The sequence below is a fragment of the Phaseolus vulgaris genome, chromosome 2, assembly GCF_051622355.1.
Source record: "Phaseolus vulgaris cultivar YP4 chromosome 2, ASM5162235v1, whole genome shotgun sequence".
Lineage (NCBI taxonomy): Eukaryota > Viridiplantae > Streptophyta > Magnoliopsida > Fabales > Fabaceae > Phaseolus > Phaseolus vulgaris.
Window position 1 is genome coordinate 37,789,291 of NC_143499.1, and position 19,607 is coordinate 37,808,897.

Below are 19,607 nucleotides of genomic sequence, written 5' to 3' on the forward strand. Positions count from 1 at the left end.
TCGTGTTAACTTAACATGACTTCTTTATATGAAATCGTGTCAAATTGGTATAACTTACTCAAATTTATAATTTTTTTAAAAACAGTCCCATTTTAATAAAAAGAGAAACACCTAATGTATGCAACACGTATTTCAATCCAATAACAAAAAATTGAGAAACCCTAACATGTTACTACATACTTTGGCTATTCGGTGACGCCAGGTAATGCAAGCACAGATTGACGGCGGCGATTCTAGGAGCTGGCCGTGAGGACGATTTGGTGGACCCACGACGTTACGGTGAGGGCACGTGTTCCAGCATAATCAAATTGAGCACGTGGAAATTTTATGTCCCACCAAATTTTATTCTCTCAAATGCGGGAAAGATTATATTATTTATTACCCACAATTTTTTTAATTTTTCTACCTATATTTATTCTCAAGGGACCAAATTATACATAGCTATTTTAATTTTCTACAAAATATATCCGTGAAATTTTATATTCTTCTATAAAAAGCAATCCATGGAAAATATTTTTTTTCTCGTAAAAAATCTGTAAAAAAATATTTCATTAAGGATTTTTCTTTGCTAAATTATTATAATTTTTCACGGAAGAATTTGGATCCAAATTAGGTAAAATAAAAGTTGAATCAAGAGAATGAAATTTGAATTTTAGGAGGTATTAGAGAGTGAATTTTAAATTTTAACTCTATCATAATTCCATAAAACCAGTTTATAAGATTAATGTTTGCATCCACTTATATACAATAAAATATTTTAATCTTTAGTCGATTTGAGATTTCCAAAAAAAAAGTGAATGATTTAAAGTAAATAAATACTATTATTTTGATAAAGAATAAGGCAGGGGAATTAAAATGAACATTTTATTTTTAATCTAAATCAAACAAAGTTATGACTTTGATAGACCAATAAAAATTTATTCTTTTATTTTCCTTTGGTTTTATTGCATAAACAAATTGATATAAACATAGAGATTACTGGTACAGCATTGGAAAAAAATAAAAGATGTAGATTTAGCAAAAACAATGACAAAAATGATTTGGAGACTTTCTGCCAATAATTTTGCAATGACCACCTTTGCTGCAGGGCTTTTTCTTGCACATGAAATCACATTTGTGGTCATCTTTTGTACCAGGAATGCAACTTCCTATGTGGTTGTCATAGCAGCAAAACAAACCTTTAACATCTGTTGCTCCACCCTCAACAGTTGTTTTTCGGAATCCTGTTTCTGTTCCATCTACATACATATCAATGGTAACGATAAACAAATATAATTAAGAAAATGAACCTTATTAAAAATAATCAACTCAAAGAAACTTTCTCACTTTCTTCAATCATGAAATTGTGATTACCTGAGAATAAAATGATGATCGCAATGGCAACAAAGAAAAGTATAAGACTTCTGGTTTGTGTAGCCATCTTTCAAAAAAATTTAAGTTAATTTCTGTTATGTGTTAGAAGGAGGATTAAGACATGTATATATACACACAATTGTATAAATTTTAACCAAATTAACACACATAAATATTTTATTTTCTCCAATAGTACAATTCGAGAAATCTTAACCAAATTAGTACACTTGATTCATTTTCCTTCAATATCAAATATTTGTCCAAATAATATATTGTGTAAAATATTTGTCCAAATAATATATTGTGTAAAATATTTGTCCAAAATATATTGTGTCGAATAGTTACCTAAATAGCTGTTGGTTTTATTCCCATACTCATATCTTAACATACCAATAATGGAGCCAGGCAAAAGGAACCAACTTTGCTACCCTTTCTAATATCTTTTATTGTTTACATATGAATTTGTATAATTTGAATATCTAGATGTCATCATTTTAAGCAAGAATATCCTGAAAAATAGGCTATCGAAAAAATTGGAGATAGTAATAGAATAAACCAATACAATATATTTATACTTAAATAAAATTTAGCAACCATTAAGTTCTATTATTATTTTTCTTTAAAAAAAATTCATTGTTAAATCACATGCATTTTGAATTGTATTAACAATTTTAACTTGTTATAATTTTCACAATATAATATAGAGAATGAAACTTCAAGTATTTATTTACGATAAATTATTCTTTGTTTTCAACAAATAATGAACTATCATAATAATATTTTATCATCAGTTTGCTTAAACTTTGAGAACTTTTCTTTATCATCAGTTTCATCAACCTTTTTTCTTCATAAGATTTATATAGGTGTTGAAAAAAAAATCGTTCCAAATCTTTTAAGAGCCATTATTGTGAAGTCTTGCACAAAATCTTCTTCGTCATCTTGTGTCAATCTCTAGTTATGTACGTGGATGCATTAAATGTTCCCCATGAAACATTAAATACGAGTGACTTTTTTTATGCAACTTTCTAATATACAACATCATTTATCATAAGTACAAGACATGTAGTTTCTTCCACCTTCAAGTATAAAAACGTAGAATTTGACACAAGTGACTAATTTCGTGATAGTCATTCTATCTTTTTTAAAAAATTGTTTACATAAAACAACTTTAAGCATGTTTTTCAAGAGATAATTATGTAAATACTTCGTTATGAAATTTTCTTGTAAGACTTGAAGAGACAAATATTCACTACAAACATAAAATAAACATTTATAAATCTGACATATATTATGAATACTCAGACTACGTATCAACTTCATCTATCTTTTTTTCTGTCTAAGCAAAAACTTTTTTTTATCAACAATGAATAAATTAAATAACAAAGATACTTAAGGAGTATCCCAACCCATATACAAACCCACAAGGTACTCCCCTTGTGGTCTAGAACAAGAAACAACCATTATGTGGTATAATATGCACCATAACAACAATCTGGTTACATATTCTACACCAGCACTTACAAAAAATCACAAAAAAAAAAACAACACCCCTTCCTGCATTATAGCCTTGAAAAAAGGAGGAGTACATCATGTAGCTGCAACCACTAAGGACTGCACCGAGGGGCACACCAACATCACCTAACAAATTAAATTGACTGTGGCAGCAACCATATTAAAGATATATAACATTCCAAGTTATGCAGAAAAAACTTGCCAATTAGCGCAATCATTGGTAGCACCAATCAGACCTTACCATAGCATATATAAGCCCCTGACCAACTTTATATCAGACACCTTAGCATAAACAAAAGCTCATTCCAACGTTGCCAACACCTTAAACTATTCTTTTCTCAATTCCAGCATGACTTCAAGTCAAACGTGCCAGTCCTTTGCCAGTGACAATATTTAGCATAGATACATAAGTGAATCCCTAAGAGAGAATCCCTTTTTCATTTAGAATTATAGGGCAATATATGATAATCTTCCGCAATACCACTTCACCTTCCTCTATTACAGTCATAAACAGAACCTTCCAGTCTCTACATAGTTGAGCTCAATTCCTAAACAATCCACTACAGATTCCAAATTTTCATTACCAAAAAACTCCCCTGCTTCAATACAAAATCTGTCCATACTCCAGTCAAAACAATACATTCCCAATTGAAAAACCACCTGCACCCCACCTTTTCCATTACCTGCAAATCCTTTTAGCTGGTCTGCGTGGCAACACCATATTACTAGCCACTCCTTTCGCCCCTTAAAAGTACATCAACATTAAGCTCCCCCTCATATTGATAATGTATCCTTCCAGTTTTGAATTCACATTTAATCACCCATCAACATCCTATTACTTGAAGCTTCTACAACAAATTAGTGGATTTAGAATCCAGGCCTTAAAGACCAATGAAACTGGTCTGAGTGTAGTTGACCTCCAGCAGCCACGACCTAGAGCAAACACCTTCCCCACAGTAGCCTTAGGCAAGGCACACAACAACCCTGCAAAACTGCTCCTTTGTGGCACCAAAAAATAGATAAGTGCTTAGAAAAATGATCTCCACCTCTTGACCTTGATTCAGCAACACCAGCTACCCACACAATTAACAGGGTTGAAAATACTTGAAAGTGACCCTCCACTGTACACCTAGAGCCAATCCCTCCAAAGCCTCAGGGCATGTTCTGTTCGTGCCCAACTACTCCAACTTCATCACAACCTTCTCACAAGAGAAATATGTTAAAAGAAACCTTTACATCCTCACCAAAACACCCCTTTTAACTGGAGGGATTCCAATATATCAGACAAAGAGCTCGCCTTCAAGAGCTCAGCTATCGTCCAACACTCCAGCTAGCTGATTCTGATAACTGAACCTCTAAAACCACTTACCAGCAACCACTCACTTTGAACTTCTAATACAGATAATTGGATTGAGAATCCAGTCAGCAAGAGTGTAATTGAAAGAGTGACTTTTGTGCTTCAACCATTGCCAGGACTTGAGCTGGACCATCATGAAAATCTCTTCCCCATCTACAACACCTTGTTTGAAAACTATCAAGTTCCTATGGTCCCAAATACACCTCACTATGGTAGCCCATACTCCTTTCCACAAAAGATTTTGCTTGCTATTCAGGTGTGACAAAAAAAGCTTTCAAAGTGTTTTGATAGCTCATTGTGTTGTACAAACGTAATTCCTATCCACTTAAAGCTTAGCGTCCACACCTTCTGGGCGAAAGGACATTCAAAGAAGATATGTTGGCATGATTCCTCCTTCGTTTGGCAGAAAGCACACAAAACTGTGTTTAGCATTATCCCTCTCCTTCTCATACACGTCCTAGTTGGCACTCTACCAAGGAGAACCCTCCAAGTTGTGATAATAATATTAGGAAACACTTTTATTTTCCATAGGGACTTGAACACTTCCTGATGGAGTTGCTGGCCCTCTTCGCTAGAAATTCATATGCCAAACTAACAGTATAGGACCCTGCTTCTTCGCCCCACGTCAGTACATCTTTTACCTGAAATATGTAGTCTAAGCAAAAACTTATTAGCCAAAACATATACGCAAAATGTTTATTTACGTTTAGCCAATAGTCCAGAGAAAGTGTTTGCATCTATTGAGACTTAATATTTATAAAATATGTTCTCTTTACTGTTAAGCATATAATTAAAATAAAAAAGATAAGGTATGTTGAACTTTCATATGATACTTTTTTTATACTCAATCCATATATAAAACTTTTAAAAACTTGAGGTTAAAGCTCATTAATAATAGCTAATTACACTGTACATTCGAATACATACACTATTATACACAAAACATTAATTAAAATAATATTTAAGCATAAATTAAATTTAATCATACTTGCGAATTATTTTCACATGCTTAAATAATTACCTAAATTTTTTGCGAGTTGTTAAATTTTCAATTCAATTATCAATAAAATTGGACATGAAAATGTGAAATTGGAGAAAAGACTTTAGAAACTGGTTACTAAAAATTATTTTAGAATGATTCAATATATTATTAAAATTGTTAATTAAACAAAGTTACAAAATATTAAAAATTAAAAGATTAAAATTCGTAAAAAATTAGGAATTAAAATTACATATAATTAAAAATAAAAAAACAAAAATTATAAAATTTATAAAATATAGGACCAAAATTATCCTACAGCCATAGAGAATTTTTGGTCATTGGTGGTGGAGAGCAACGAAGGGGATGAAAGAGCAATGACATGTCTACCATTTAGTAATTAGAATGTATTTTAGAGATGACCTCTTATGATCACCAAAATTAGAATATTAAGAAGAACCAAGGCAAAATCTTCTATCCATTGATTGTGTACAATAAGGGTTAGGTTTGTGTAGATCCAAAAATTTCTCAAAGAACTATTAAAATATGGAATAGAGTAAAAAAATGCAATTATAAAATTCTAATGAATATTAAGTAAATATAACACTATCATTACAAATAGTTTTCATTTGAGGGAAAAAAACTCCTAAAATAAAGCTGAAAACTAGTTTTGTGACATTTGATGAGTGTTTTGTCAAAGATCATTGGAGATCATTTGATCCTCTAGTTTTCTCTGCTTGTTTAATTTTTAAATATTTCGTTTTTGAATTCATCGTAAACCCTTCAATAAAGAAACCAAAAATGAAAGTTTGAGAGTATTAGATAATTGGGTTTTAAAATATGATGTATAACTGGATCTTGGTAGAAAGATAAAGATAAAAGAGGAAAATTTGTAGCATTCACCTTAATTAGAAAGTTTAAGTTGTGGGTGTATTCTTGAAAAGGTCAAAGGGTGATGAGAAAATGCAAGCTAAGCATACATGTCATGACAACTCATTTGGCTACCACGCTTTCATGCTACAAAAATGGGCTATGCTTGGCCATTTGAGCCTGGTCATAATACTACCTTGACAGAGAAGAAGAGAGGGAAGGGAAGAAGAGGGAAGAGAGGACTGATAGAATCAACTATGTATCCTTCTATTCCTTATTCTCTCTTTTCCTCCTAAACATCATCAAGCAAATATTTTTCTTCTTACTTTCTAATTGATTTCTACACCAAAGATATCCATAACCATTTTTGGTTTATGGCATTATAAACATTTTTCTCATAATTGTTGCCCCTCCTGTGCTCTTCAGGTAGCATTCTCTTTTTTCTTTTGTGTTTTTGCATCATCCTTATTATATCCCTGTTCTCTGTTAAAAATCTATCTAGAAAGGCAAAAGCCAACCTTTTGATTAAATGTCAAATGTATCTCCATGCATTTTCTCCATTATATATTTGACATAACATGAAGCCAATGCTAAAAAAGTTATGTAATGCTCTGAGTAAGGTGTAATTTTTGTAAATTGCAGGAGGGGACACATTTTTTCAAGGCAAATTTAAGGAAATTCAGAGGTTCAAAATTAGAAGATTTCATAGTCTGATCCAGACCCAATTGGAAACAATAAAAAACCATGGCTCCAGGGTCATTAAGAAGAGCCATTGGGGCAGTGAAGGATCAAACGAGCATAGGCCTGGCGAAGGTGGGAAACAGCACCTCACTTGCAGACCTTCATGTGGCAATTGTGAAAGCAACAAAGCATGATGAGTACCCAGCTGAAGAGAAGCACATGAGGGAGATTCTGAGCTTAACATGTTACTCTCGGGCATTCATCAGTGCATGTGTAAACATCCTCTCTAGGCGTCTCAGCAGGACTAGTAGTTGGACAGTGGCTTTAAAAACACTTATTTTGATTCAAAGGTTGCTATCAGAGGGTGATCCTGCGTATGAACAAGAAATATTCTTCGCAACTCGTCGTGGGACTCGCTTCCTCAACATGTCTGATTTCAGGGACAACTCAAAGCATAATTCATGGGAATTCTCTGCATTTGTGCGCACTTATGCATTATATCTAGATGAAAGACTCGAGTATAAGATGCAAAACAAACGTGGAAAGCGCAGCAGGTTTGCTTGTGATGACGAAGAGGAAATTATGGAGAAAGAAATAGAAAGAGGTAGATATATTAGAGAAAGAGAGAGAGATAGAGAAATGGTCACAGCCACACCAATTTCTGAAATGAAAACTAGCATTGTATTTTCCAAAATGCAACACTTGCAATTGGTGCTTGAGCGCTTCATAGCTTGTCGTCCCACAGGTTTACAACTATTAAGTCTGTTTGTTAATGCCTCAATATTTTCATCGCAATTAGGAATTTACATGCATCTTTGAACAATTCTATGATTATAAAATATTGCTTTTAAAGAATCTCGTAATAAAATATCTTGCATCTTGATTACAGTTGGTACTGAATTGTTGTATCAAGAAATCACCCACTAGTTAACACAATATCATTTGATCAAGATCAATCGTGAACTCTTAATCAAGACATAGAGTAGCCATATATAATTTTTGTATTCAAAAGAAAAGCATCTCACTGTTGTTTTCAACTAACAGGGAAAGCAAGGACGCATCGACTTGTGACAGTGGCTCTCTACCCCATTGTGAAGGAGAGTTTCCAAATATATAATAACATCACAGAAATATTGAGTATCTTCATTGATCGTTTTGTTGGCATGGAGATACCAGAGTGCATTAGGGTGTACGACATTTTTTGTCGAGTTGGGAAACAATATGATGAGCTAGACTTATTCTACAGCTGGTCAAAGAATATTGGAATTGCACGCTCTACTGAGTACCCCGAGATTGAGAGGGTCACAACAAAGAAGCTAGAGGTAATGGATCAGTACATCAAAGATAAAGCAAAAAATAAGAAACTTAGAATCCAAGAAGAAAACAATGAAGAATCAGAATCAGAACCAGAGCCAGATGAGGACATAAATGCCATCAAGGCACTGCCAGCACCAGAATATTTATGCCAAGAACCAGCAGAAAATGTGAAGGAAGAGATAAAGGAAGAAGAACCCAAAGAAGAAAAACTGGTGCAAACAGAGGGTGATCTATTGGATTTAGGAGATGACATGGAAACAAGTCAAGAATGTGGGGCCAACCTAGCCTTGGCACTATTTGATGGAGCAGCACCAACATCAAGTGCCACGCAAGCGCTTCCCTGGCATGCTTTTGATGATGTAGCAGATTGGGAAACAGCATTAGTCCAATCATCCAGCAACTTATCAAACCAAAAGCCATCATTAGGAGGTGGCTTTGACACACTGTTGTTGGATGGTATGTATAGACAAGCGGAAATGAATGCAGCTATGCAAGCACATAATTATGGGATGAATGGAAGTGGTAGCAGTATGGCTCAAAGGTTAACAGGAGGGCCTGCAATGCTAGCATTACCCGCACCACAAACATCAGGCGGTAGTGCAAGTGTAGATCCGTTTGCAGCCTCACTGGCAGTGGCACCGCCAGCTTACGTTCAAATGTCAGAGATAGAGAAAAGACAGAAGCTTTTAATGGAGGAACAGGTAATGTGGCAACAATATGCAAGTAGCATGCACGGAAATGCTGCATTTACAAAGCCACAACCTAACAATACTTATCACATGGGTCAGCATCAACAAAACTATGGACATTATTACTATTAATTAGGAAAACTTCTCCATTAGTTTGCAGTTGCACTGACCCAAGTAGAAATACTTGTGTCAAAACTCTTTGCGTCTGCTGATCACTCAGTATTATGTAAACCCACAGATAAAAAGATAAAAGCCAACCTACAAAGGTTCATTACTACATTTTTTCCCAAGTGTATTTTACTTTGCCAAGAATTCATTGTGGTTTGTCCTACTACTGTAAAACAGTGTAATTACCAAATTTACGAGATCAAAAAATGAGGAACCACATTTCAGATTAGATAATTAACTTCTCCCCTAAATTCAAGAGCCACTGTAAATCTATAACAACCTCAATGCAACAAACAAGAAACAACTGAACTTAAGAATTTAACGCCAAACGCTTGAAAACAAATAACCGAAGTAAACCATTGTTCTCTTTCCAAACAAAGTAAACCAAAGAGCAATTCAGTGGTGCGCTAAGCATAGAGGTAGATGAAGCCAAACTCGACGAAATTGCAATAACTCAAATTCAAGGAATGGAAATAACCAGTCATTGATACTATAACAGTTCTCAAACAAAACTAAATAGCAAATTCTAATATCCTCAAACAAAAGGTATTACTCCAAAATTAAAATGCCAAAGACGGCAAACAAAACAAGAAAAAAAATGTGAGTGAAATAGTAAATTCCAACTAAAACAGAGACGTTCCTTTTCCCTTCTTGTCACCACCGATTTCGAAGTGCTTGCACCTCTGTAGATTAGAACCAATGCAAAACAATTAGAGCCACGAGTTCAAAACGAAAATATGAAAAACAAAACGACATATAATTTACCTTGATTGGATGTTGGGAGACATGTTTGCATCCCTGGCACTGAAGCCTCAGCACGATTTTCTTGGTGGTTTTGGCCTAATTAATTATCAAAAAAGTGAATTTAGTGACAGAAAAAGATAAGCAGTGCAAGGAGCGAACGGTAATGTATTTTAGGGTTAGGGAGGTACTTTTTTGTGGAAAACGGGCTTGGTCTGTCCACCGTAACCGGACTGTTTACGGTCATAACGGCGTTTTCCCTGAGCGGCGATACTGTCCTTACCCTTCTTGTATTGGGTGACCTTGTGGAGGGTGTGCTTCCTGCACTCCTTGCTCTTGCAGTAGGTCTTCTTCGTCTTCGGAACGTTCACCTTCCAGAAACAATTACAAACAATTAGTTACTGTTAGACGAAATCGACGAGAGCTTAAGGAGGAAGAAGAAAGTGAAACTTACCATTGTTGCAGGGATCGGTGGAGCAACGGTGGAAGCAGCGTGTGTAGGGTTTAATGGCTTCTGGCAATTAGGGCTAGTTAAATGTTCTTTCTCTTCTCCGCGTTGGGCTTTCTAGTTCCAAGGAACCAAGCCCATAGGGTGTTGTCTGGGTCCAGTTTCGTGGCCCAATAAATATCCTTCCCAATGGGGAATAGAATCAACATGCAAATTGTGTATTTTCAAGGATTTAATTTCAGATTGTGATTATAAAAATTTAATTTCGGAAAGAGTTTAAAAACTATACTAGAGATTTAATTTCATGATACAATAAATATTTTCCGGGGAGTAGAATAATTAATACCATTCAAGAACAAATTTTTTTTGAATGTTATGCAAAACATGATAGTTTTGATTTTCTAAAAATCTTGAACTTTTTCCTTTCTTCTATAACATGTTAGTTTTGAATTAAAAAATTTGTACTTTTTAATTCTAAAATATTTTAAAAATATATAAGGACTCATAAAATAGATATTATTTTAATCATTTCCAACTTATTTTATACTATAATAATATTGTTTTAAGTTTAAGGTAAATTAAGAAAGAAGGAGAATGAGAGTGTGGATTGCGTAGGGTTTAAGATCGTGTTCCAAAATCTTGGCTCTGGTTCTTCTCTTCAACGATCTTCAATCTTCTTCAGTATTTCCTCCATAGTTTAGATGTTAAGATGAAGGAGTTATCTCAGAACCAGACTATTGCTGTCCATGGTATTGCTGGTGCGGGGTCAGTGGCTTTAGCCACTGCCTTCACTTATCCACTTGACACTATGAAAGTTCTCATTCAGGTTCTCTCCTTTTCTTCAACCCTCTTTCTTTCAAGCACTACTCATATGAATTTCTTCAACGTGGTTTCTTTATTCAAAGGTTGGTTCCAGTCCTGGTAAACAATTGGACGCTGCTCAGGCTTTGACGAGAGTAGTATTTCTGTCGGGTAATGCAGGTATGATGAGTTGCTTTAGGAGAATTGTAACCTTAAATGCGTGTATGCTTAACAAATGATGGGTGAGGATGGAAATGGGTTACTGTGTAGTTAAGGATTGATGGGAAACTTTAGACTTGTTTATGGCATTTTCAGATTTGGTCGCAAGTTACAGGTTTTGTGAAGCTAACTGCAGTTTCCTGTTGGTTTCTTGATTAACAATATCTTTATACACACAGTATGGTAATTTGGGTGTTTTGTTGTATTTGGACGTGTTAGGTTTATACAGTGGTTTTGGGTGGTTGGCAGTTGGAAGGACTTTTGGTCTGGGAGCACGATTTGGGGTTTACGAAATTCTGACTGCCTTTTATAAAGGTAAGTCATTTTGTTTTCTTTGAATTCTTTTCTGTGATTAGTGTTTTTTGTTTCAATTTTCTCATAAATATCAACGAAATAGAGTGGGACTACTTTGTATTAATTGCTTATGCTTGAGACATGCTTCTCTTTATATCAGTAATTTAGTATTGAAGTTTTGATATGCTTGTAGATTTGTATTGTCTGATTTTGAAATGGCTTTTTGATTGCATGACTTAAAGTTCATTAACTCTTTCTTTTTTTCTTTTTGATTATCACAATACCTCTTAGAGTTTGTTCTCTGAAAATTACAATTTATAGTGAATTTCTTCTTTGATGGAGCATGATTTGGTGCTCACAAATATATTTTTGCACTTGGCAGATGGTCGGGAAGATAATTATTTGTTTGGTTCCGAGGCACTTTTGGCTGGCATGGCATCTGGTGCCATTGAGTCTGTCATAAGCTCTCCATTCGAACTCATCAAGCTTCGCATGCAGGTTACCTCTGCTTCATATGTTCCAAGCTCCAACATTGCTCTGGAAAACGGGGCTCATAAACCTTTAATTGCAAGATTACTTAATGGCTGTTATCCAGACAAAAGGTCCTTGGACCTGTATACTGGTCTTATCTCCACCCTAACAACCAAAAATACTAACGTGAGTAGTGCTTTACTAGAGTATCCATGGACAATGACAGGATCTGGGAAGCCACCATCAGTTTCCAGTGTCAGGAGACCATCTGACATTGTATCTTTGGAAGGTTGGAGAACTTTATGGAGAGGTCTCCGTTCTGGAATTGCTCGAGATTCTGTGTTTGGGGGCATATTTTTTTCAACCTGGCAATTTCTGCACCAAACTATGCTAGATTGGAAGGCTGCAGGGATGAATCCGCCACCCAGGTTCATCTCTTTTTCTTTAATTGAATGAACATTTATTTTGAATCATTCTTCCTTCTATTGTTAGTTTTGTATTTTTAGGGAAGGTAAATTTGTGAAAAAAAATTCAAAATATAGCTAAAGATGTTTAACGTTTTTGTTTGTACTTACTACTTTTTTATGTCCTTCTACATAGATTGTGTTGTAATAACCGTTATGTGCAATAACAATTGCTTGTTTTGTGGCAGTAAACTATTTGTAAGGTTATTGTGGATTAGGTTTACAGGTTTCTTGTGTTTCATTTCTGTTTGGATTTTTTGAAGTGGATATGTAATCATCTGCACTTGTACTTCCAATGAAACGAAGCCAGAAGAACTAATTAGGCAATTAGGCATTCTCAGTTGTTTGTTTTATTGAGTTTTCTTGTGATGTTTTCTACAGATTAGTTTATGCTTAAGCTAATTTTAATTCATGGAGAAGTTTGTGTCATTTTTTCTTAATTTTTCCCTCCTAGAAGTCCTTTTGGAGAGATTTGTCCAAAGAGACCCTAAATTGTATATTTTATCATCTACTAGTTTAATTGCAAGTGAATCTAGTTATTCAGCTTCAGTCTAAGTGTGCTTGTCCTGACTCAGGTTAAATGAAGAAGTTGGTCCATTGTCTCCTTTCACTGTTAGTCTTACTGCTGGATTCTCAGCTTCAGTTGCTGCTGCTGCTTCCCATGGTTTTGATACTTCAAGAAGTAGATCACAATGTAATGTGGTTCCAAAGGTATGAATAATACTGCTTGTTACTGAAAAGTTTGAAACTGTGTGAACTACCGCCTTGTTTAGATTTCTCTTACATATAAAAGCCTTAAGAATCAGAAAAAGGAAAAGGTTGTACTTGAATATTTTCTATATAATGATTTTGGTATTTTGCAGCCATATTCTTTCCGCTAAGAATTGCTTTTCTCTTCTGACCAAAATATTTGAAGGGCAGAAGGAGTACAAAGGAGAAGGAGGCTGACATAGTCTACTTAAAGTAAAGAAAAGTTAACAAAACATGAACTCAGTAACTTTTTAAAGTTTAATTAATTTCTACATTTCAACCCAGAAAAAAAGCATTTGCAGATGATACTGAAAAAAAAGACCTGACATATTAGGTCCAAGGTTAAAACCTTTTTCTCTATTGCCAGATAGGATAGTGTGTTCCTATTTCCAGAGACGTTTCTCTATAGTCCCAGCAATCAACTGCAGGATGCTCTCATGATAGTCATAAAGTTGTGTTTCAATACTTGTTACCAAAAAGTTTAGTACTGATATTTAGTTAGTAAAGTCAAAATTTAAGACTACAAATAATGGAGAAAAGGATTGCATAATGCCCAATTAACTACATTAAGCATGGCTCACTAGTAGGTTAGTCTGGGAAATTGCCTTCATATATCAACAAATGCGATCCACAACTTGTCTATCTGCTGGTGTTATTTGCTTAAAGTCTATATCTTTGCGTTGTCATACCAAACTTTTAATAATATTACTATCTCACTTAAATAAAATAAATACTGTAATTTCATGTATTTCCAAATTGCAACCAATCTGATAGCTACTCACACTTTGTATGTTTCTAGTACATCTCAATGGAGAGAAAGATTTTGAAATGGAAGCGACCAGGAAACAAGTTTGAAAGAATTACTGGGATCCATCCTTTAGACAGGAATGTCTTGTTCCGCGGTATTGGTTGGCGGATGGCTCGTGCTGGGTTGGCATCATCCATGATTGTAGGAAGTTATTTATTTGTTGCTGATCAGCTTACTTCTAGTTTGACTTAATTGCCAAATATTGATACCCCTTTTTGGTTAATATGTAATGTTTACTATTTTTTTCTCCTGGAGAAGTCACATAATTTGGGATTGTGCTGTACTAGTTAGTAAATTAAAATAGAAAGGAGACAGTACTTGATGCTACCACAGTTGAATTGGATGCTGGTGGGAATCAGTACACGGATTATAGTCCTGATAGAAAGCGAGTAGACTACATTTGTTCAATACATATAAAAGATCCTTGGTGTGAGGATTCACAATGGGAATTTGTACCTTCCAATGACTGGTAACTTATAAGATTATATATTTTCGGGATCTTTATGTATTATTGCTTCCCTTTCTTTGAGTTTGAAAATATAAAAGTATTCTTTAAATTATATACTGAGTACACTGACCTTCATATCTTGCCTATATACACCAGCCTCCTAAACATCCGGTTTTTGCCCACAAAGCAATTGTTGTATACTATTACTTATACAGCATGTTTGAGTATTCTGGTATTAGAAAAAGGCAAACTACTTGCTTATGAACATCGTATCCTTATCTCGTTTATGTGGTCCCTTAGTTGGGTCAGCGTTCTATTGAGCCCTAATGGTGCAAACCATATTCTTTTTGTTTCCTTAAATGTTAGGACTTTTGTCCATTAGGACTTCTCTCCCTTTAGCACACTCAGAATTTCATCTAAGGAGGCCTTTTCCCTTTTGAGTAATCCCTTTGTGTGGGGTTGACTTATTTTGAACTTTTCTGTTGACCTGGGATGGTTGCATGGGTGGGTTGGTATAATTAACTTCACTCAAAAGCTACCGAGGTATTGGCCTCACAATCATGGTGGCTCGTTGTACTTTTTGCCATTGTAAGGGGGGGAAACATAATTCCTCGAAAACAAGCAAGCCAAAGAGCAATAGGGTTGGGTTGGATGAGTACTTCTCAAACACCTGCCTTCCACTTTGTGGCTTTCAATACACATAAATTTTGTTACAAACAACCAAAACTTTATGAACAAGGTGAAAGGAAACCAAGGCCCATTGGGAGGGTTTTCATGACAGACAATCATAATGACTTCCAATTCGATTTGGCATTTTCCACTTTAAAGGTCCAAACGGGGCATATAGTTTTGTGAGATTGAGAGCCACAAAGTATAATTATGTGGTTCTTCTAAGTAATGACTTTTGGTCTCTTTGAAGTTGCCACCGAAAATCACACCTCACTCAACTCACATGTGTTATGTTAATAAGCAAGCACGAGTGAGATGATTAGAAGGTTCAGTGGTTACGAGCTGATTAAGCAATGAAATAGTATTTTTATTATTATTATAATTATAAGAAACAATGGAGACTCGTGGATGCGAAGATCGAAGGGAAGCATTCTCAGATAGGACAAAAACTCCCCGAACTCCCTTCTTTATTCTTTTTTTCATTAAGTACCAAGTTTCAGATGTTGGATTCTACCTTAAGATTTCAAACCACGTTATGATCTGTGAGAAGAGAGCCACATGACTTTTAAACTACCATTCTAATAAAAAAGAAAGGAAAATGTATAATTAATTAAAAAAGCACTTAGCAGTGTGACTTCAATGAAAAGTTTTACTACAATTGCAGCTTTTTCTGTAAGTTAGAACTGTTTCTATCCTAACTCTGAAAATGCAGGAAACAATCTCAGTATGGCTAAGTTCTGGCAATGACTTTGTTTTACTCCTAACTGAATGCAGTGATTAAGTTGAGAAATAAGATTGCTAAAGTTATTAGAGTGAATAAAAATGATGAGAGGTAATTGATTTGCTCCTGCTAGTGGATTTAATACACGGGTCAAATGTTTTTTTTTATCAGCAGGTCAAATGTTTTATCTTTTTCCTTAGTAATAGCTTTGAGATGTCAGTTATTACATTACTTTAGTTAGTTACTCTAAAGCAAAACATAAAGGCAGTGTTATAAAAGCTTATGTCTGTTTTATCATAGTCTTCAACTCTCATTTTCACATCCTATCAAAATCAAATTATTAAACTTGAAATGAATATACTTGTCGAGGGACAGTGTGATAGCTCTTGGTCTTTGACCAAAGCATTTCCTAATTTCGCATTTATCTTTCACTTTCATATTTTGTGGCACCACTGCTACACTTGTAAGGTTTAGAGTTGAGTAAAAATTTCATGACTTCACAACCTACCCAAGTTGACTTTCACATTAATTAATAAAGCCTTTTGTATAACTCTAAACGGTGTTTTCTGCACACAAAATTCTCCTTTTGAAAAAAGGAATTTGTGTGTGGTTTTTTATCTTTATAAAAAGTGTGAACTTCATTTTAAATATAAAACAAACAAACCATAAGTATTTGGCACACATCAATTATCAAGCACGCCTTTGTCAAACGAATCATTGCAATAAATTGACTTCAATATTGATGTTGTTAAATTATACCATTTGTTTCACTACTTAACCAAACATGTAATTACTGGACATTATTATAAGTCCTATTGTATATTCTAGAAATGAACCCTTTTTGTTTCTCTGGGTATTTTTTTACTCCATAAGTAAGCTTCATCATATCATTAATTAACGGATCTTGAATTTGGGGTAGATGCTAATGGCAAAGAGAGGCCCAATAATGGAGTTGTAAATTAAATTTTGTGATTATTCAATTTTAATCCATGATTGTTGTATTGGAAGTTTGTCATAAAACTTACAAAGCTCTTGGTCATAATCTTGTCTGTTCTAGTGGATATGTATGAAGAGAGAAAGAAGCTCATGAATGAGGTAAGCATCATGAACTGGTGTGTCACTCTTTTGTGATGACAATATATGGATATAATATAGTGCTCGTGTTGGTGCTTCAAAGCATGCGAATGCTTGCATCACACATGACTTGATGCTTCCCTAAGCCGGAACCCATATGCAACAAAAACAATACAAAGCAAAAACAGAAAATAAAATAAAATGTCCCTCAGCATTGTGACACAAGACAACTAGCTAACAAATACCATCAAAGTAGGCAAAAGCTATAAAAGCCTAATAGGACTATTGCCCAATGTTCAGTTGCAAGCATCCCTTAGAGTGCTCAATGGGCTCCACAACCCTCCACAAATTCAATCAACATAAATCTCATTCATTCTCTCTACACTATCCTTGCACGTGAGGATCACAACTACCTGTTCTAAGGAATGACTAATACCCTCATTCTAAACCCTTCAACACATATTAGCTGGTTGTTTCACTCCCAACATCATTTATTCCATATCTAAAGTAATACCATCAAGATTCAAGTTCAGAACCACTCTCTATCCCAGAAGAAATTTCATTTCATTTTTATTTGCTTTGTTAAATGAGAATGTCTTTTTAAGTGCACAAAACTCTTATGCAACAGTAGTCAAGTGTAGATTATATGGTGAATTGCGAATACATGTAAAGTTAAAGAAACAAGAAATAGAGCTTTTGCATATCTTATCTTGATTTGCAGGAGTAAAGAGTCCTACATTAATGGCTGAGAATAGATACTAGATACGTGATTATCCACGTGTTAGAATAAGGACTAAAGAGCATGGAATTTCCAAGATTGACCTGTGCTAGTGAATGGGATATTTGAAAGCATAACGTCACACTGCATATTGTTTGGTTTGGCCATGAGTTTCATCTAGTGCCCCACTTGAAAGGCTGCTATGTGGAAATGTAGCTATAGCGACTTCACTGATTACAATGGAAGCTAAACTGCTATAGGCTTTAACTACAGCCAGTAAATATCAATAATAATAATAATGATGATGATAAAAACAAAATTAGCTTAAACTAATATCCCATTTGGATATACAATGCAGCTAACTAGATCACTTGCATCGTTTAATTTGGCAAACTTATTTCCTCAAGATCATCCAATGACAAGAAAACTTCATCCAAACAAGAGAGCTCTGGTCCATCACCATCATCATCATCGTTATCCCGCTCATAAACTCGACATATCACCCATTTACTATGGTCCTGAATCAAACAACCAAGGAAAAACAAATTAAAAATATGAACAATCTACTATGGAAGAAAGCATTAATACACATATATCAAATTTGATTTTTGGGGTAAAGTTTTCATGTACTATCTATCTGTACTGCACTACGTACTAACCGGTTTTGGTTGTGGTCTTCTTCTGGATGATCTGCTAGAGGAAGCAGAATCTAATAGACGATACTCTTGCATTATCCAATTGGTGGTGTTACCATCAGGGGCTTCTCCTACATGGAAAACATAATATTTCTTCATGCCAACTCTCTTGTTGCTTGAGCTTGTAATCACTGGCTCTTCCATTCCCATTGGCATCCAATAACCATTGCCAGTGACCCTATTTTGTGTCCTCCTGCTGTAGTAGTACCATTGCTTTCCCTCTGCCAAAGCTCTACCTGCAGCCATGCATAACCACCCACCCATTCACAATTGATTAGTACACACCAACTTTCATTTATTCTCTACCTATTTTTCATGTCAAATTGGCATGAAATTTTCTCATGTATTGATACTTTTTTCCCTAAAAAGCATTCACCTTCAAAAGCAATTCTGTTTAAGACATTGTTGTAAACTAAATATGCTCACCTCTCTCAACAGAAATTTGAACTTGTTACTGAGACATGAACTAATAAAGAATAAAATATGTGTATATATGTGTACCATGAAGTTCCCAAGGATCATATGGGTAGAGTTCAAGATCAGGGATGACATCTGGATGGCAAGGTAGAAGATTTGCCTTTCTTTGAAGGAAATGAACGACAAGCTCTTCATCTGTGGGATAAAAGTGAAAGCCGGGTGGGAGGTTGACATTGTTATCTGCCATGCTTTCTAGAACAAGGAAGAAAGGTGGAGTGAAAGAGCAATAATGGAAAATGAAGGTGGTGAGTAACAAAGTAAGGTGTGGTATTTATAGAGTTGTAATGCAAAGAAGGGAGGGAGAGAAAGACTAAATGGACATATAAGAGACTGACGTGAAACTGAAGTTGGCGTTTATCACATACAAATACAATACAATACTCATACATCTCAATATTTTATCAAGTGTTTGATAAAAGTTTTGAGTACTTTCAGCACTCAACATCAAGCAAGCAAGGCGGCGGATAACGGAACGTGATGCACGACTTAGCTAAAACGAGATCTCCAAAACTGTGTTGGACAGAGGCTTGTGTGTGAGACAGAAAACGTTGCAGCTGTTTCTCTCAAAGTTTCTTATTGATTTTTTTCATTTCATTTTGGAATCTGCACAGGTTTATGAGAAGTTTTAGACAGAGACATGTCAAAATAGATTTTAGGACGATATGTTAATGTTAGGCACATACATACTCTTATAAGCATTATTTTAGATTTGTGTATTGTTGCTGTTTATGGATAGAAAAGTTTGCATAGTTGTATCTTGAATTTGTATTTTGTGTCTTGAGGGTTATTATCACACTTCATGCTGATATCATGGATGAGCGTTATGAACGTGGCACAAGAGTATGGTTGTGGTGTTGGAGAGTTGAATTGGGGTGACCGACCT

General features: G+C 34.9%; 4 protein-coding genes across 5 annotated transcripts; 2 read left to right on the forward strand and 2 right to left on the reverse strand.

Annotated features, from left to right (window-relative positions):
• Positions 1–6,228: 6,228 nt before the first annotated feature.
• Positions 6,229–9,040, forward strand: LOC137811813 (putative clathrin assembly protein At1g03050). The gene is made up of 3 exons (XM_068613646.2): positions 6,229–6,497; positions 6,714–7,497; positions 7,797–9,040. Exons 2-3 carry the CDS (start codon positions 6,816–6,818, stop codon positions 8,888–8,890), a joined length of 1,776 nt encoding a protein of 591 aa, XP_068469747.1. The 5' UTR covers positions 6,229–6,497; positions 6,714–6,815; the 3' UTR covers positions 8,891–9,040.
• A 321-nt stretch (positions 9,041–9,361) lies between these two features.
• Positions 9,362–10,253, reverse strand: LOC137811815 (large ribosomal subunit protein eL42). The gene is made up of 4 exons (XM_068613647.2): positions 10,122–10,253; positions 9,859–10,038; positions 9,692–9,766; positions 9,362–9,609 (listed from the first exon to the last, which is right to left on the reverse strand). The coding sequence occupies exons 1-4, from the start codon at positions 10,122–10,124 to the stop codon at positions 9,550–9,552; spliced, it is 318 nt and encodes a 105-aa protein (XP_068469748.1). The 5' UTR covers positions 10,125–10,253; the 3' UTR covers positions 9,362–9,549.
• A 410-nt stretch (positions 10,254–10,663) lies between these two features.
• Positions 10,664–14,420, forward strand: LOC137811816 (Mitochondrial substrate carrier family protein). Of its 2 annotated transcripts, XR_016518698.1 has the most exons (7): positions 10,683–10,941; positions 11,021–11,096; positions 11,355–11,450; positions 11,812–12,031; positions 12,127–12,328; positions 12,940–13,075; positions 13,914–14,420. XR_016518698.1 is itself a non-coding variant. In XM_068613648.1 (6 exons), the coding sequence occupies exons 1-6, from the start codon at positions 10,825–10,827 to the stop codon at positions 14,112–14,114; spliced, it is 1,143 nt and encodes a 380-aa protein (XP_068469749.1). In that variant the 5' UTR covers positions 10,664–10,824; the 3' UTR covers positions 14,115–14,420. The 2 variants fall into 2 exon arrangements, 1 of the variants encoding a protein (XP_068469749.1); XM_068613648.1 differs by having other exon boundaries at positions 10,664–10,941; positions 11,812–12,328.
• Positions 14,421–17,506: 3,086 nt separating this feature from the next.
• Positions 17,507–19,388, reverse strand: LOC137811817 (NAC domain-containing protein 104). The gene is made up of 4 exons (XM_090298723.1): positions 19,112–19,388; positions 18,749–18,916; positions 18,212–18,483; positions 17,507–18,070 (listed from the first exon to the last, which is right to left on the reverse strand). Exons 2-4 carry the CDS (start codon positions 18,909–18,911, stop codon positions 17,933–17,935), a joined length of 573 nt encoding a protein of 190 aa, XP_090154849.1. The 5' UTR covers positions 18,912–18,916; positions 19,112–19,388; the 3' UTR covers positions 17,507–17,932.
• Between the last annotated feature and the right edge of the window lie 219 nt (positions 19,389–19,607).

Coding starts and splice junctions, on each gene's coding strand:
- LOC137811813 (XM_068613646.2), top strand. CDS start 6,816: ATGGCTCCAGGGTCATTAAGAAGAGCCATTGGGGCAGTGAAGGATCAA. Junction 7,498..7,796: donor CATAGCTTGTCGTCCCACAG/GTTTACAACTAT, acceptor TTCAACTAACAG/GGAAAGCAAGGACGCATCGA.
- LOC137811816 (XM_068613648.1), top strand. CDS start 10,825: ATGAAGGAGTTATCTCAGAACCAGACTATTGCTGTCCATGGTATTGCT. Junction 10,942..11,020: donor CTATGAAAGTTCTCATTCAG/GTTCTCTCCTTT, acceptor CTTTATTCAAAG/GTTGGTTCCAGTCCTGGTAA. Junction 12,329..12,939: donor GGGATGAATCCGCCACCCAG/GTTCATCTCTTT, acceptor GTCCTGACTCAG/GTTAAATGAAGAAGTTGGTC.
- LOC137811815 (XM_068613647.2), bottom strand. Junction 9,767..9,858: donor AGCCCGTTTTCCACAAAAAA/GTACCTCCCTAA, acceptor ATAATTAATTAG/GCCAAAACCACCAAGAAAAT. Junction 9,610..9,691: donor TCTCCCAACATCCAATCAAG/GTAAATTATATG, acceptor TCTAATCTACAG/AGGTGCAAGCACTTCGAAAT.
- LOC137811817 (XM_090298723.1), bottom strand. CDS start 18,911: ATGGCAGATAACAATGTCAACCTCCCACCCGGCTTTCACTTTTATCCC. Junction 18,484..18,748: donor TGATCCTTGGGAACTTCATG/GTACACATATAT, acceptor GCATGGCTGCAG/GTAGAGCTTTGGCAGAGGGA. Junction 18,071..18,211: donor GAAGACCACAACCAAAACCG/GTTAGTACGTAG, acceptor TGTTTGATTCAG/GACCATAGTAAATGGGTGAT.